Genomic DNA, 17,290 nt, shown 5'->3' with positions numbered 1-17,290 from the left:
GTCCCACCCTTTACGCTGACTGTAAAGGGTTCTGGGTTTTCAGGGTTGCTGAAAACAGAAAGCTTCAGAGAACCTTTAACCTTTCCTGACCAGGCACTCAGAACACATAGATCAGATTACTGAGGCCTAGACAAATAGGAACGCAGAGACGCGTTCATCCAATAACTTCTTAATCAAAGTCCTTAATCCTCAGTTAAATAATGGCAAATAATCACATGCGTGGTTTACTTTATTTTAGGATTAAATTGGGAACTAATTCTGATTTGCTTAAGTAGCTTTGGTTGTTCAACAATGTTAGAACGTTTTCAAAAAGCTCTCCTGCTCACTGCTTTGTTATGTGGAACCTTGGCATCCTTGAACAGTAACAGAACGGTATAAATATTTTGTCTTCTCTGTGCAGAACAGCACCTCACTTTCTTTCTTTAAAAAAAAAAAGAGAGAGAGAGAGAGAGAGGGAAAAGGCTTTCACGTGGAAAGGCTTCCTTTTTCTCAGTTGGGGTTTTAAGATAAAACGGGAAATGACATGAAACGAATATGTTGATTGAATTATGTTGCAGAGAACTTCAACTGTCAGACAATGAAAGTTAAGGCAAACATTGGATGCATTCTGTTAAGAATTATTAGGAAACTACTGCAAATACATTTGAACTTAAAGATTACTCTTTTAATTAATAATTAAATTGCATAATTCTGGGAGCTAAATAATTGTGCACGGAAATATCTTGAATGTGAAAGTGCTTGGAGGATGTTTTTAATAAATGACACATGAATGGGTTTTTTGAAAAGAACACTAATTACACCTTGTTTCTGTTCCCCAATAGAAACAAGCTCTCGTGTCTGCACACCATCTTCACAAAGTGTTTTATTAGGGAGAAATGCAAAATAAAATGCTAATGGCCCAATTAAGAACTGAACACTTATTACCATCCAGCTCAATCGTCCTAACCTGACAACAGCCAGCTGCATGTATCGCTCCGCCTAGCTCCACTCACATACATCTGGGACACGGCTCATTGAAAATGATTTCCCCAACCAAATTTTTGGTCTGGCCAATCAGGACGCAGGGCGGGTGTTTCATGGATGTGACGTAGTGGAGAAGCCACCGTGAGATTCCAACAACAATGGCGGCTCGCATCGAGGAAGCAAGCGTTAGCATTGATGCTGCTATTTCTTCCGTGTTGTCCAATCTACGTAATATTGTTTCATTAAAAGAACATCAGAGAACGGCTCGGGCGGTCAGCCCGGGATCGACTCCGACCCGCGGCGCTTTGCCGCCTGTCTTCCCCCCTCTTCTTAGCTTCGGTGTGACCACTACAGTGTTTCCCGCAGGAATTTGCTTCTGCGAGGCGGACCGGCTCGCGGAGGGGTGGACGACACGTTTTCCGCGGACCGGCTCGCGGAGCGGGGGGGGGGGGGGGGGGTGGACGACACGTTCGACTGCGGGAAACCCTGCACTACAGCCGCGTCGGTCTCATTAGCGTCACGGGTTAGCTTCGGTGTGAGTGGTTGAAATAGCACGTCGATAAAGATGACAGACAAGTGGCTTATCCAATCATATGCAAGGAGTTTTGATAAGCCCCAGCCTTCAGTAAAGGCAATGCCTATGGCCGTGTCCCAGATGTATGTGAGTGGAGCTAGGCGGAGCGATACATGCAGCTGGCTGTTGTCAGGTTACAATCGTCCAGCCTGCGAGGAGGAAACAAGAAGAGGACTGGGGATGAACAAGCCAGAGAACTCTGATTTCTTATTCTTCAACGGGAGGAGTTGCCTACAGAGACCCTAAGCGCGATTGGATTAATTTCTGCCTTGTGCCATGAAAGGCCTGAAGGCTTTCTTAACTTTGCGTTCTTGACGTTCGGACTCTTTTCATATTGTGTTACTGTTTGTTTAACTGCTCTGTTCCACTGACTCACATGTTTGATTTTTTTGTGTTAAGACATCTACACTGTGATGTCGCATTATGTTCAATATGGTTTTATGGTAAAGGATGGAAACTGTTTGCTTCAGACACACAAAGACCTACGGTTTATGCAATTTTTTTCTTTGATATAGGAAGAACCAGGGTCTGATTGGCTCTAAAGATCCTTTAATATTAGCTGGTAATGGTAACTCCTAGTGTTAATATACAGGGACTTCTTGCTCAGGATTGGCCGAGAGCGGGATTTCACCTGGGGTCAAATCAGTTTTTATCATCTTTTAGAAAGGATAAATTTTTCTGATGACAAAGACCCAGCCTGCCCTCTGATGCCCCTCAGTGGTACCCCTGGATTTGTAAGGTATGAAAGTGATGTAAAAGTAAAACAGGCCTTACTTAATTAGATTAACTTAACCAGTTGCTGTAGGATGATGGTGTTGAACGCTGTCCACGAAGTCCAGGAGCATGGTCACGGGGGCGGGGCGTGGGTGGGCTTGGAACCCATTAATAACTGCTTGCAGTTGTATTTTTTTTTTTTTGGTTTTAAAAATACTCACCTGTACACTGTGACCTTCTCCTGCATTGTTTACATTTCAATTGTTTACTTTTAAATCACTGCTGCACCGTATAATGTAATTTAAATTTACTGTAATTTACAAAGCTGTATTCTTGCACAAATGCCCTTTGCAGAATCAATTTTGCACATACAATGTTTTTTTTTATTACTCACCTGTACACTGTGACTTTCTCCTGCATTGTTTACATTTCAATTGTTTACTTTAAATCACTGCTGCACCTTATACTGTAATTTAATTTTACTGCAATTTACAAGCTGTATGCAACGGAATTTCGTTCTGTACGCACTCTGTGCATACAAAATGACAAATGAAGTTGTCTAAGTCTAAGTATAATCAAGAATTAGAAAGAGTAAAACACTAAGTTTTTGGGGTTATGGTTTGATGAGGGAATAACATGGAGTGTACATATCCAAAAAATACAAGTCAAATGTAGGAAGGTGTTAACTGTTAAGAGATGTTTGGTGGAAAGTGATTGGGGAGCTGACAGAAAAGCATTGAAGGCAATTTATTGTGGATTAATTAGATCAGTACTGGATTATGGTTGTGTGGTGTATGAATCTGCATCATGTTCATCTCTAAAAAAGTTAGACAACATCCAGTTTGAGGCTTTGAGATTATGTATAGGGGCATTTAAAACAACTCCAATGGCAGCATTACAGGTGGAAATGGGAGAAATGCCACTTGAGTTGAGAAGAATTCAGTTATCTCTGAACTATTGGGCTAATTTACAGGGCCATAGTGAAGATCATCCAGCACAAAGCACTTTAAAATCTTGTTGGGAAATGGAGAAGAGGGAGAGAAAAAGCTTTGCGTGGACAGTTAAACAAAAAGCAACAGAGTTAGAATTAACTGATTTAATGTTCAGTTCAACAGTTCCACTGCCAGCAGTACCACCTTGGATACTACCTGAAGCGAAAGTAGACTTTACATTATTAGGAAAGAAAAACAAGGTCAGGGGGTTTATTTTGAATTAAAATACAATACAGGAATATATTAATAGTATCCTTTATTGTTCCAGACTTTCAGTCATATCAGTATACACAGGATAAATTCTAGCAATTCTGTTTGCAGTGCAATGGGTAGAGGAAATAAGACCTCCGAGAGTGATTATTTGTTCAGATTCATCTTCATCTCTAGTCAGTTTACAGAGAAATCACTCAGGCAGTAGACCAGATATTTTGATAGAAATCCAGCAAACATTATACAGAATTCAAATGATGGGTATTACAGTCATATTTTTGTGGGTACCAGCACATATGGGAGTTAAAGGAAATGAAATGGCAGATAAGGCTGCAAAGGAGGCTACAACAAGAGAAGACATTGATGTGTCAGTTAAAATTAGTAAGATGGAAATAAAGAGCATTATTAAACAGAAGATGAAGGAAAGGTGGCAAAAGCAATGGGAGGAAGAGAGGAAAGGATGGTGGTTTTACATAATTCAGAGGAGAGTGGGAGAAATGAGATGTGCAGGGAGGAACAGAAGAGAAGAAACAAATAAGGATCAAATAGTACATCATTCAAAATAGGTAAGCATAACACTGGCAGATGTGAATACTGTGAGCAACAAGAGACAGTCGAACACGTTATGGTACACTGTAAGAAGTATAGAAGAGAAAGGGAAATGATTCAAAATCTAAAAAAAGAATACACTTTGATTTGATAGAAATACTTAGAAAAAAACTTAAGAGATAAGTGTTATGTAATTGTTTTTCATTATCTTAGATTAATTAATGTAATTGAGAGGATTTGAATCTAATTTTGGTTTTGTTGATTTTGTTTTTTGCTTTGTTTAGTATAAATGAGCAGCAGCCATTCTGATCCACACTCCATACCAGTTGGTGGCGGTAATGCACCATTTCGTTGCGTGCCAACCGCCAAACAATTCCATGAAGAAGAAGAAAATCGAAGACGAAAAAGCCAAGCCCGTTACGTCATAAATTTGCGGCTCACCACGCGCTGGAACGCTGTAATAACTGTGTTTTACCGGTGCTGGTGATCGGGGTTTCAGTTCCTTGGACTGCCCATGAACAGCTCCATGGCCGCGTCCTCTCACCGGATAACGCTGGGCCCGCTGGTTGCTGCTATCGACCAGGGGACGAGCTCCACTCGGTTTCTGGTAAGACCGACAGACAGACAGAGGTCCGAAGGGAGTTACTTTATGTGTTCCAGGTGGCAGTGCTCTTGACCGAACCCATATTCACGTTTATATTCAGCTTTCGTGTTGCCTTGCTGTGCTCACGAATTCCCAGAATATGTACAATAGAGCCTTCAGGTTCTTGATTCTTCTTACAGTTGAATTGTTTTTAGCAGAGCTTTTCGAAACATTTTCATCCTGCTTTTCTCAAACATTAAAGTCATTTCTATGAACATACCAGACACACACTGTGGATCCGCTGGCTGAAAGAGGACAACTACATTTTTTTTTAATTTACTTTAAACAAATTCTACCATATCTCTTTAGCAATATTTCGAGGTTTGAAAAACAGGGCGTCAAAACGTACATACAATCACAATCTTTTTTAGGTTAAAACCTTTTTCTTTCTTTCTTTCTTTCTTTCTTTCTTTCTTTCTTTCTTTCTTTCTTTCTTTCTTTCTTTCTTTCTTTCTTTCTAGTTTGGCCTTATAGGTCTGATAGAGAATATTAGTGAAGAAATGGCAGCACCAAGACTGCAACAACAAAAAAAAAAAACTTCCATTGCAAATCCCCCCTAAACAACTCCCCTTAGTAAAACAGGGTGGTGGCAGCATCATGCTGTGGTGATGCTATTTTTCAACATGAACAGGAAGGTTGGTGTGCAGAGTTGACATAATGATCTCAAAATTCAACTTTACTCCATTCCAGTTTGGTCTCAAGCTGAAGACCTTTGGCGGGTGTCCTTCAACTTGTAGGTGTCCTTTGTGCTACACTGCATTGAATGGCTGAAAGAAGTCACTGGCATGCAGTCCAGCTCTGCTGAGCTCAGATAATGAGCTAATTTTAGAGTCCGGTGTGTTGAAGCAGAGATGCCGTGGCCTGGCAGGGCAGTCAAACTTTTTTACTGTAGCAGGCCACACTATCAGGTAGGAGGGTGCACTTATGCCGTTGCCCTAGCTCGCGAGGGGAGAATTTTGAAAAATATAATCTCCCTGATGTATTTTGGAAGCTTTCAAGACATGTGATTATTTAAAGAATAGAGTCAAAGTGCATGTTTTAAATCGAATAAAAGGCAAAAAGAAGTGAATGATCAATTAATCAAAAACAACCTTTGTTTTTTTATGGTTATTCTTAAAACATTTTTTCACATGATATCATGTTTTAACAAGGTAAGGTAATCTCCATTCACATAAATTTGTTGAATTTGAATTACTAGCACCATATAAAACAGATCAGATTAGGTGAATATATGACCATTTATGAACTCGGCCTATGAAAATATAAATAATTAAATATATAATTTATTATCATTATTAATAAAAAAAAAAATTTGAATCCTAATTATTGGAAAAATCAAGCTCAAAATCAACACGATCAATACATATAGGTCTATTCATCTTATTAGGCACCTGCCATAGCATTTGCAATGAGGAGGCAGTGCTGTGCGGAGCACAGCACTGCCTCCCATGCAAATGCATGGAGGCACCTTTTACTATGCACCTCTAAAGGCGTCTATATATTATTAGGTGCCTGCCTGAGGCGCACTGCCCCCTCATGCAAGGTGCACTGCCCCCTCATGCTGTGCTTCGCACAGCACTGCCTCCCATGCAAATGCATGGAGGCACCTTTTACTATGCACCTCTAAAGGCGTCTATATATTATTAGGCGCCTGCCTGAGGCGCACTGCCCCCTCATGCTGTGCTTCGCACAGCACTGCCTCCCAATGCAAATGCATGGGCAGGGCCTATTACTATTCACCTCTAAACGGACTCTTTAGGCGCCTGCCATAGCATTTGCAATGAGGAGGCAGTGCTGTGGCCCACTCTAGCTTTTTTAAAGATTTCAAAACTCTGAACAACTTCACCTTACTCGCTCAATTTTCACTCTACGTAGACAAATTATACATCAAAATGTAGGTATTTTTGTCAGGATTCGGGAAATGTAACCCTCATTGGTGTGGCATTTATAGATTTTTCGCAAATCACCTCAGACCGACACAAACCCGAAACCTCCCCCATTCATTTCCTATGGAGCGGTTTTGAAAAATGACGTCTGAAAATCCCAAACATCACAAGTTTTCGCATCGTCGCTACTCCTAAACTGTTTTATGTACAGGCATGAGACTTTCACACATGAATGTTCCAACCCTTCTGGCACTCACAAAAAAGGAATTTTGTGGATAACTGTTACGGTTTTTATGCAGGAACAATTTGTTCGGGAGTAGCAAATGTGCAAAATCCTAAAAACGCTTTGGAGCTGCATTTTCCCACATCATCCAATTTTTTACATCGTCGCTGTGCCTACACCGATTCTTGTACAAACATAAAAATGAGCACCATAGTCCTCAAAAGCCTGCTGATACTCACGGTGAAAGAATTATTTTGATATCTCTTATACTTTTTGAGCTACAGCGATTTGTTCTGGACCGTTTTTAGAGGATTTCTGAAATTCCATAAAAATCCCATTTATATCATAATTTTTTACGCCTTTAATAAAGTTTTTCCAGCAAAAAGCGATAGCTTGTCTTCTTCCCCTATCCGTTACGAAATAAATGCAGAAAAAATTACATCTCTACCATTTACGGATCAGGAGATATGAAGTGTTGTGCGAAGCAATGTTCTCCATTCTATTTCAATGAGGCAGAGTCTGACGCAAAGTGTCTGCACTTGAGTAGACGGGCCAGCTGCAGGCGTCAGTGAGTTTACATGACGACGGAACTCTGAGGGCCAGAGGGAGAGGCTCAATTGGGAAAGAATGGCAACTTTCGACGCTCACTGCAGTGGCTGTGATTAATGTAGGAATCTGAAATTCGCACAGTCACTTTCTGTTAACATTTTAAAATTTTCATGTGACTTTCAGCCATGTGTCAGTTTTCCCCCCCATTTTGGATTTCACATGCTTTCCTATTGGGCCTTTGCTTCCAACAGGACTTGGCATGATGCCCAGACATGACCCAATTGGCCAATACAGCACCACCCACCTGTGGGAAATGGCACTACACACCATTTTGGTCAAATGTTAAGTTCTGGGCCCAGATGTGGTGAGGCTGAGTTGCTAAAGGAGGCCAATCTGACCCATGAACTTTGGTCACGTTTGGTGACATTACGTATTGGCACCCCTATTTGAGGCACATCCCAGTACAGGATTTGGACCAAACTAACAGTAGACTTACCCGGTGATACCAAACACAACCATGTTAGCGGATAATGGTTAGCATGTTGCTAACCGGCAGTAGCTCTAGGAAGGTCCTACCAACTTCTGCTTGTCAGAGTCTGTACTTGCTTTAGAGAGAAAGCTCCACAACAAATCTGGGCCATATCAGATAAAGCATGTCTATTTTATGAGGTGTCAAACATCCATTTTTTACTCCTATTTGCCTCTGCTACATGCTGCAGAAATGCTCCAAAGACACTAAAATCACACATTCTACTCAGTCCCCCACATGATAAAGATAATGATGAGTAACACAGTAGGGCTGTGCATAAAAATCGATATAAAGATTAATATCGATATTTTTAAAAACGATTTAATATCGATATTCTGGCTTTCAATATCGATATACCTCCCAACCTCTAGGGGGCGTTATTACAGCGCAACCATTACAGTTCACAGCGAAGGAGAGCAAGTGAGACGAATTTGTGGAACAGCCGACAGGATTTTAGAAGCTCCTTTGTCCCTAAAATCAGATGTTTGGGCACATTTTTGGTTTCTGTGACATGTTAAATGCATTGAGGCAAATGCACTTTATTTTCCTGTTAATATGTCAGTGATCAATAAATAGAACATAAACATAATATTTGGCTGATTTTGGTGATTGAATCACTGAGCATTAATTCAAAGTAATAAATATCGATATTGGAATCAAATCAAGCTGAGCTATGTATCGAGAATCGTATCGTATCGTGAGCTGTGTATCGAGAATCGTATCGAATCGGCTCATCCTAGATGATACCCAGCCCTATAACACAGGGCTGCAGCTGTCAGTGAGTCTCCATGACAACGCTGCTAGCAAGAGGCTCCTAGGAGGTCAGGGACATGCTCCATTGACTTAACACGGCACCTTTCGACAGCCGCTGCTGGGGCTGTGAAGACCGTAGGAAGCTAAATTTTCTCAGAAATTTTTTAGTCTCAGTATTGTTCTTGACATGCTGTACCCCAAGATCTTCCCAAATTACCCACATCCTGCTCTCCACACAGTCTCCAGCAGGGTTGGTGCACGGACAGGAATGTAATAAATATCAGACTACATTTTTCCAGTAGTAAATTTTCCAATTCCTAGAGCAAGTAGTAATTAAGATTTACAAATACTGTACTACATATTACTTATGTCTGTCAGGATTTGTCTATGATGAACCCAGAACCACACACATGGAATTGAAATTGAGAGTCTTTATTGAATCGTAGATGGGATGGTGGATGATGAAACCAGAGAAGCAGGCCTGCACGGGAACAGGGGTGCAGATGAGAGCAGGAGCTGACGGCCCGGAGAGTTCTTGGAGACAGAGCACAGTAGCTGGATCCACAGCATGGCAGAGTGTGAGCCAGAGCACGGTAGCAGGTCCCACAGCACAGCAGAGTGAGCCAGAGCACAGCAGCAGGTCCCACAGCACGGCAGAGAGTGAGCCAGAGCACAGCAGCAGGTCCCACAGCACGGCAGAGGGTAAGCAAGAGCAGAGCCACAACGGGATAGTAACTTTGCTGGTTGAACACTTGCAGGTCTAAGTCACAACTGGATTGTTAGCTTGGCTGGGTGAATACTTGCAGATCAGAGTCTCAACAGGATAGCAGCTGGGCTGGATCTTTACTTGTAGGCCAGAACCAGAGTAGGATTAGCAGAACAGCAGGGTGAATACTTGTAGGCCAAAACCACAGCAGAATAAGCAGCAAGGCAGAGTGAATACTTGTAGGTTAGAGTCACAACAGGATAAGTAGCTTTTCCTGAGGTTCAGAGTGGAGACAGGTTAGATCCAGCAGCAGGCCGAGACAACAAGGAAAAACCAAGGCAGGAAACAAACGGCTAGCAGGAGCAAAAAACTGGCAGACAAGTGGAGTACTGATGTCTGATGATGAACCGGCAAAGGAATGGAAGCAGAGGGAAGCTTAAGTAGGGAGGCTGGCAGGTGAAATGAGTCTGGCTGATTAATGACTAACAGGTGTGGCTGACTGCAGAGGGAGGGAAGGGAAAGCTAAGTGAGAGGAAGGAGGAGCTGAAAACTAACAGAAAATAAAGTCAAATCATAACTAAATCCCAAACAAGGAGGAAAAACTGAAAAAATAGTAAACAAAAACCCGATCAAAACCTAAACCCTGACAATGTCCTCCTGTAGTTTCTTAACCTGTTTATTTCATACTAACTATCAATCTTTTATACAATATTGATACCACTTTACTACTTTTGTTTTTATGTGCATCACTTAGTATTTGTGTAATTGCAATCATTTCACCTGGGAGGTCTGGTCTGTGCTGTGCAGCACAAAACATTTTGGGAAGATCATAACTTCCTCCCGCTCTCTGTCTCAACCACTCTCAGAACCTGGTATGGGTCCATTCTATGCGCCCAGAACAGTCAGCACCCACGCACCCCTGCGTTGTTCCCCCCCACCAATAAATACAAGACAGTTGCTTTATGGAAATCCAACAACTCTGCTAAAGTCAGAGAGTTTCAACTTTGAATAAAGCCAGGCACAAGAAATGCACGTTATGATCTGATTATTTGGTTTTCAGCCTATATAAACAGTGTATTCGGAATACTTTCTTTTCTTTTAATCCAAACATATTTTAATCACACCAGAGAAAGTTGCGCTCGTAAACATTAACCAGCTAACAAGCTAACAGCCGCATTAGATGTGCTATCAGGCAGATTAACGTTAAGGTGGCACTCTGAAGCATGACTTCGGCCATGCAGGACTACGCTCACAGCCCCAAGACAAGCGCTGTTGGCTTTTTTTAATCCAAACACATTTTAATCACATCAGGGAAAGTAGTCTCTCCTTCGCTCTTTGGCTCACACTGCTCAATGTGTGAGATGCCTTGGAGGTGCGTGTCCACGGAAATGTCTGTTGGATCTGTCTCTCCATCGCGTCGTCCTTCTGTTCCGTGCTGCTGATCGGCTCCTCGAGCCCTCTTCTCCACATCTCACCCACTACCTCTCTGGGGTTGCCATAGGTCTTGGGACTGTCTTGCCAGTGAACAGCAAACATACTTAAATCGGAGGCAACCGGACTTTCGTTCAGTTCTTTCTGAAAAATTTTCGACACCTATTCAGGAGTCTTTATCAATTCTGGTGGTTCGCACTTGAGCAATATGAAGTTGGTGCACTTTTAAGGACACGGAGACCCATCCTCCTAGACGCATTCTAAGGCTACGTTCACACTGCAGCCTGAAGTGACCCTATTCCGATTATATTTGCCCATATGCAACCTGTATCTGATCTTTTCATGACAGTCTGAACGACACAGATGGGATTTTTTCAAATGTGACCCAGGCCACTTGTATATGTGGTCCTGAACCTGATACGTATCTGATCTTTTCAAATGCGACTTGTGTCTGTACGGCCAGGTCGCATTCACCTGACCTACACGTCATTGATACTCGACAAACGTCACTAATCTGCGTCCTACTAAGCGAATGCGGGAAAAACGAACAACCATGGCGGAAGATAACACGGAGAGCAGTCAATGGAGAGAAAGTGAGGTTGCTGACTTAATTCATATTTGGAGAGATAGCTCTAATCAGGCTAAACTCGAAGGGTCTTATCGGAAACGGGGGATATTTGAAAACATTTTCAGAGAAATGGCCGAGCGGGCATACAAACATTCCTGGATCCAATGTCAACGGAAAATAAAGAGCCTCTGGGCAAAATATAAGGAGGCTAAAGACATAAACAAACGAAGCGGACATGGACGCGTCACCTGTCCATTTTACGAAGAGCTGGACAGTGTTTTAGGAGACAAGCCCAGGGTTCAACCACCATACCTGGTGGATAGCTGCTTTGCCGAAGAGAAGACCGAGGAGAGGAGCCCAGGTCCTGCAGCTAACAGAGGCAGCAGCGATAGTGGCGATACAAGTGGGTTATTTACATATAAGACAATAATCAGCTGTGACATAACGTGATGACATGTGTGACCTATTGTCATTTGTACGTAGGTGATGGGATGCTTGCCTCACCTTCAACTCCTGCCTCAACCTCAGAGGAAAGTTCTACATCAAGAACTGATGATACAAGCTTTAACAGCAGTACACCTTCTACATCCACTGGTTGTAAGAAATACTCTATATTTTGTCAGTTTACCCAGACATACCTACTACTGTATAAAACAGTCATTTTGTGCGTTATTTAATGAGGAAATATTTCCTTTTATGTTCTGCTTGCTTCCCGAAATTCCTTTATTTATTGTAAAGGTCCATAAACTACACTTGCTATTACCATGAGTAAATAAAATAGTGTAATTCTATCATAGTTTTAAATTCTCTTACTCTTACAGAAAAATAACAATTATATGTAATTGTTGCTCTATTCTTTTTCTTAATACAGTAAGATCTGCAAATAAGAGAAAAAGAAAGTCAAAGCTGGAGACAACTCTGGACGTCTTTGTTGACAAGATTGGTCGTGCCCTAAAAAATGAAGAAACTGATCTTTTATTGAAGATGCAAGCAGCTCAGCATGACCATGAACGTAAAATGTTCTCCACGCTGTCCCAGTTCTTGGAGAGATCAAGCCACCCTCCTCAGCCACCTTTTTACCATACTCCAATGGAGCCTTCACAGCCTTACAGCCCAAGAGCACCTCCTACTCATTCCTCGTCGTTTCCTGTGGTTTCGGGTCCATCCAACATCAGACCTCTGTCTTTTCTTCAGGATTTACATCAACTACTGGTGTTCAACAGTGCTCATCCACATTCACATGTCACTTAATCCTTTTGTGAAACACCAGTTCATACCCATTATTATCCTCCTGCCTTCCAGTCTCAAGATGAGGATGAAATGTAAGCACTTTTGAAAAGTCCTGATTTTTGTTTTGAAGGATGCTGATCTGCATTTTAATTTAAAGACTGCAGTTGCAGTGAAAGGTTAAGTTTACTTTAGTACTTGAATTTCAAAGGTGCAGTATTTTTTCATATGGATTGTGCTGTTCTTGTATTCGAAAACATCGTTAAATGCTCTTAAAATTGATAATACAATTGCACTACAAGAGCCATACTATTTTTGATGTAAGACAGTATAAACAGGTAATGTTGTTGAAAAGTTTATTTTGCTGGTATTGAACAAAAATGTTTGAACATGTGTGTTAACAGTGGACCACCAAAAATAAAAATGTTGGTAGTTCAACGTTGGTTACTGAAAAACTGAGTGAGTGCTTCTCTGACTCGGGCTGCACATCTGCTACATCACCTCCATCTGCCCATCTTTCAATGGGAGGAACAGGTGCACCAGGTTCCTCGTAGGCCTCACCATGCGTTTCACACATGTTGTGGAGTGTGCAACATGCACTTATGACATTGGTTACAGCAGAGATGTCCACATCTAGGCGTTTACCAAGGCACCTCAACCGGCCCTTCAGCCGACCAAAGGCACACTCCACTGTCATCCTGGCTCTGCTGTGGCGTTCGTTGAAGCATCGTTGCTCAGCTGTCAGCGCACCTGTGTCCAAATATCCTTTAAACAGCCAGCTTCGAAGGGGGTAAGCAGGGTCACCAAGCAGCATGATTGGCACTTGAACACCCATTATCTTTTCAGTGTTCTAAAATTTGTAAAATACACTAGTCAAATGAAATAATACATCATGAACAAAATTTTAATCACAAACTCTTCCATCAGTCACTAGAACTAGAATGTTAAACGCTTACTGGTGGAAAAAGCTCCCCCCTCTCTGCCAGGCAATAAACATCGGAAGTCCTCAGAACACGGCCATCGTGGACACTTCCTGGCCATCCAGCATAAATGTTGGTGAAGCTGTTGGAATACCGCGTTTATTTAATGCTCTACAGTACTTTAAAATAGAAAATATCACTATTTCTTACCAAAATCCATGACTCCCTGCAGGATAACTGAGTGCCACCCTTTGCGATTGAAATAGTCTGTGTGTTTCTCCTCTGGGGCAATTCTTGGGATATGACTCCCATCTATTGCTCCTCCACACTGCGGGAAACCCCATCTGTGTTTGAAGCCTTCGATGACCTCCTGCAGGTAGCTTTATGTACTCCGGCATGAGGATATCACAAACAGCTTTACAGAAGTCGTGGACCAGGGAGCAGATGGTGGACTTGGCTATGCCAAAGAGGTTGGCTATTGTGCAATAACAAGCACCTGTTGCAAGCCAATACAGCCCCACGGCAACGCATTTACTCACTGGTATAGCCAGCCGAAGATGTGTGTCTTTGCGTGAGAGCGCTAAAGAGATCCGTTCACAGACGCACATAAAGGTTACCTTTTTCATTCAAAAGTTATGAAGGAACTTCGTATCACTAAAGCCGCTCACATCACTTTCCTGACTTCGGCGCCGCACCCACACGGTTCTCTGTACAGACGTTGCTATTACTGCCCCACAAAACGCCATTGCCAAAAATCTGGCTCTCTTTCTTCTTGATCTTCTTAAAAAGATTGCGTTCGTAATGTGCCTGCTCCTGTCGGAGAACAACTTAAAGAATGCAATGTACGCTGCGGCATTATGATTCATGTTTACTTCCGTAAACACTGAGCACGCTTGCTACGTATGACGTCATCGCGACCTCTACTGCGCATGCGGGACACTTCAGTTGTATAAATGCAGTTCACACAGGAGATCACATACTAGTCGCATATATTTGGAAATGTGAACGGACGTGCAAAAAAATCCGATTTCACGAAAAAAAAACGGAATTGAGCATTAAAGCCTGCAGTGTGAACATAGCCTAAGTCAGATGCAAATCAATGACCCACTCACCACTGTCCTGGGTTGCCAATGTGTGTTTGTGCTTTGTTTGATGCTTCCTGCTGGTCTTGCAGCTTTTTATCAGTGTCAATAAGTCTCTTTTTTATATCCACCTAAATGTTTCAAACTCCCTCTTGAAGGCCTTAACTTCATCTTTAAAAGTCGACAATCTGTTTTTTATTTCTTTTTGCAGCTATTCGATTTGCATCATTAGGCCAGGTAGGCCCTCCCGTGGCTCCGAGGTATTAGCTGCTAACTTCGGCAGAGATCGCCATTTCTTCCATTGCAATGTTTTCTTGCATTCTGTTTTGGTTTCTTTGAGTCTGTCGCCCATCCCTCTGCTTAGTTTATGAATTGAAGTTTCTTAGTTGTTTTGAGGGGTTCAATTACTTATCTACTGGCCAGCACACAAAGTTATGCTGTCATCTCCCTTGCTGTCCAACTAGAAAGAGCTAGGTTTCTACTTCTGTAATTCTACTACTGTTCTTCTGCCCACCCACAAACACAGTGGTGGAGTTTGCAGACATCTCCAACAATTATGAGTTCCACTACGGGGTTGAGGTCAGCAATCTAACACAGTGGTGCTCCAGGAACAACCTCATTCTGAACACCAGTAAGACCAAGGAGGTAATAATAGACTACAGGAGGCTCAGGATGACTGAACATGCTCCTCTCTACATACAGGGGGAGGTGGTGGAGCATGTGAACAGCATTAGGTTCCTGGGCATTCATATCTCCTTCGACCTCTCCTGGACTGCGAACAGGCCCAACAATGGCTCTTCTTCCTCAGGAAACTGAAAAGGTGTTGTCTGCAGGATCTAGACTCAATTGATGCAGAACAAGTCCAGAGACCACTGCTAGGACTGGGTATTGTTTCAAATTTCAAGAATGGATTCAATTCTGATTCTCAAGATTTAGTTGTATGTAGTTATGCGACATATTGGTACTAATAACATATTAACATTCAACAGCAAATTAGTAAAGTAATGGTAGCTGTAAACAAAGTAATGTGGTGGCTGTAAGGACCAAAGCCTCTCCCTGAATGTTGAGACAATTGTTTTCACAAACATGCTGTGGGGCAGAATAATCAAACAGATCCAGGGTAGAAAACAGAGGACACCAGATATACTACAGCTGCTATTTCTATTCAATTAAAAAATACGTTATTAAACCAAAAGGAACACTAAATTTAAACACTAACCTGGTGCATTGTTAAAAATATGACATGAACATTTCTCCTCCTGGAGTGTGAAGGCTCCTGTGATGCTTGTTACGTCCAATCTTCCAACCACTAGGTGGAGCCTGACGCTGTTGTTTTGGTCCTGCTGAGATCTCAGAGCAGAAGGAGAACTTAGAATCAGAATCAAGTTTTTTGCCAAGTAGGTTTGCACTTACAAGGAATTTGACTCGGTGTTTATGGTGCAGACAAAAGATAAAATAAAATGAAATGGATATATATACAGAAGCTATATACACTCAGTAAACTGTGCGTTAATGTTACGCAGAAGCTTGTAAGTCCTGAACGGGGGAGAGAGACAGTGTCCAGTTTCAGGGGCGGCTCTTGGCCTTGTTCTTAAGGCTGGTAGCAAATGGGAAAAAACTGTTCTTGTGGCGTGAGGTTTTGGTCCTGATGGACTGCAGCCTCCTGCCAGAGGGAAGTGTCTGAAATAGTCTATGACTGGGGTGCGAGGGATCAGCCACAATCTTCATTGTCATTGTCCTTAGTCCTGGAGGCGTACAGGTCCTGGGGAGATAAAAGATTGCAGCCAATCACCTTCTCTGCAGACCAAATGACACGTTGCAGTCTGCCCTTGTCCTTAGCGGTGGCACCAGCGTAGCAGATGGAGATGGAGGAGGTGAGGAGAGACTCAATGATGGAGGAGTAGAACTGCACCATCATTGTCCTTGGCAGGTTGAATTTCTTCAGCTGCCGTAGGAAGTACATCCTCTGCTGGGCTTTCTTGATGAGGGAGTTGATGTTCAGCTCCCACTTTAGGTCCTGGGAGATGATATTCCCAGGAAGCGGAAAGACTCCACAGTGTCAATTGTGGAGTCACAGAGGGTGATGGGGGTAGCTGGGGCTGAGTTCTTCCTGAAATCCACAACCATCTCCACTGTTTTTACAGCGTTGAGCTCCAGGTTGTTCTCCCTGCACCAGGTCGCCAGATGGTCAGCCTCCCATCTGTAGGCAGACTCGACACCATCAGAGATAAGTCCGATGAGAGTGGTGTCCGCGAACTTCAGGAGCTTGACAGACTGATGACTTGAGGTGCAGCTGTTGGTGTACAGGGAGAAAAGCAGAGGAGAAAGAACACAGCCCTGGGGGTCACCAGTGCTGATGCGCTGTGAGTCAGAGTCATGTTTTCCCAGCTTCACATGCTGCTTCCTGTCAGACAGGAAGTCTGTAATCCACCTGCAGGTGGAGTCGGGCACATTTGGCTGGGAGAGCTTCTCCTGAAGCAGAGCTTGGATGATTGTATTGAAGGCAGAGCTGAAATCCACAAACAGGATCCTGGTGTAGGTTCCTGCAGTGTCCAGGTGCTGGAGGATGTGGTGAAGGGCCAGGTTGACAGTGTCGTCTGCAGACCTGTTGGCTCTGTAGGCAAACTGTAGGGGGTCCAGGAGGGGATCGGTGATTTCTTTTAGGTGTGAAAGCACAAGGCGCTCAAAGGACTTCATAACCGCAGAGGTCAGAGCGACAGGTCTAAAGTCATTAAGTCCTATGGTCCTTGGCTTCTTGGGAACAGGGATAA

The 17,290-nt window shown here is 42.7% G+C and overlaps 2 protein-coding genes across 9 annotated transcripts in view; both read left to right on the top strand.

Moving 5' to 3' along the window:
- Positions 1 to 4,371: 4,371 nt before the first annotated feature.
- The window catches only part of gk (glycerol kinase), a 118,524-nt gene continuing 105,605 nt past the window's right edge, over positions 4,372 to 17,290 (top strand). For 4 of the 7 annotated variants that reach the window (XM_036128088.1, XM_036128085.1, XM_036128084.1 and 1 more), the window contains exon 1: positions 4,374 to 4,609. In XM_036128088.1, coding sequence (XP_035983981.1) covers positions 4,517 to 4,609 — 93 coding nt within the window. In that variant the 5' untranslated portion in view covers positions 4,374 to 4,516. Of the gene's footprint in view, positions 4,610 to 17,290 lie in introns of all 7 variants that reach the window. The other 3 variants (XM_036128087.1, XM_036128086.1, XM_036128089.1) reach the window with 2 other exon arrangements.
- Positions 11,117 to 12,972, top strand: LOC110367413. Of its 2 annotated transcripts, none has more exons than XM_021313215.2 (3): positions 11,117 to 11,693; positions 11,774 to 11,884; positions 12,162 to 12,972. In XM_021313215.2, the coding sequence occupies exons 1-3, from the start codon at positions 11,255 to 11,257 to the stop codon at positions 12,539 to 12,541; spliced, it is 930 nt and encodes a 309-aa protein (XP_021168890.2). In that variant the 5' UTR covers positions 11,117 to 11,254; the 3' UTR covers positions 12,542 to 12,972. The 2 variants fall into 2 exon arrangements, with proteins under 2 accessions (XP_021168890.2, XP_021168889.2); XM_021313214.2 differs by having other exon boundaries at positions 11,774 to 11,887.

This window comes from Fundulus heteroclitus, chromosome 24 (genome assembly GCF_011125445.2).
Source record: "Fundulus heteroclitus isolate FHET01 chromosome 24, MU-UCD_Fhet_4.1, whole genome shotgun sequence".
NCBI classification, from domain to species: domain Eukaryota; kingdom Metazoa; phylum Chordata; class Actinopteri; order Cyprinodontiformes; family Fundulidae; genus Fundulus; species Fundulus heteroclitus.
This window is presented reverse-complemented; position numbering and strand designations above follow the sequence as displayed.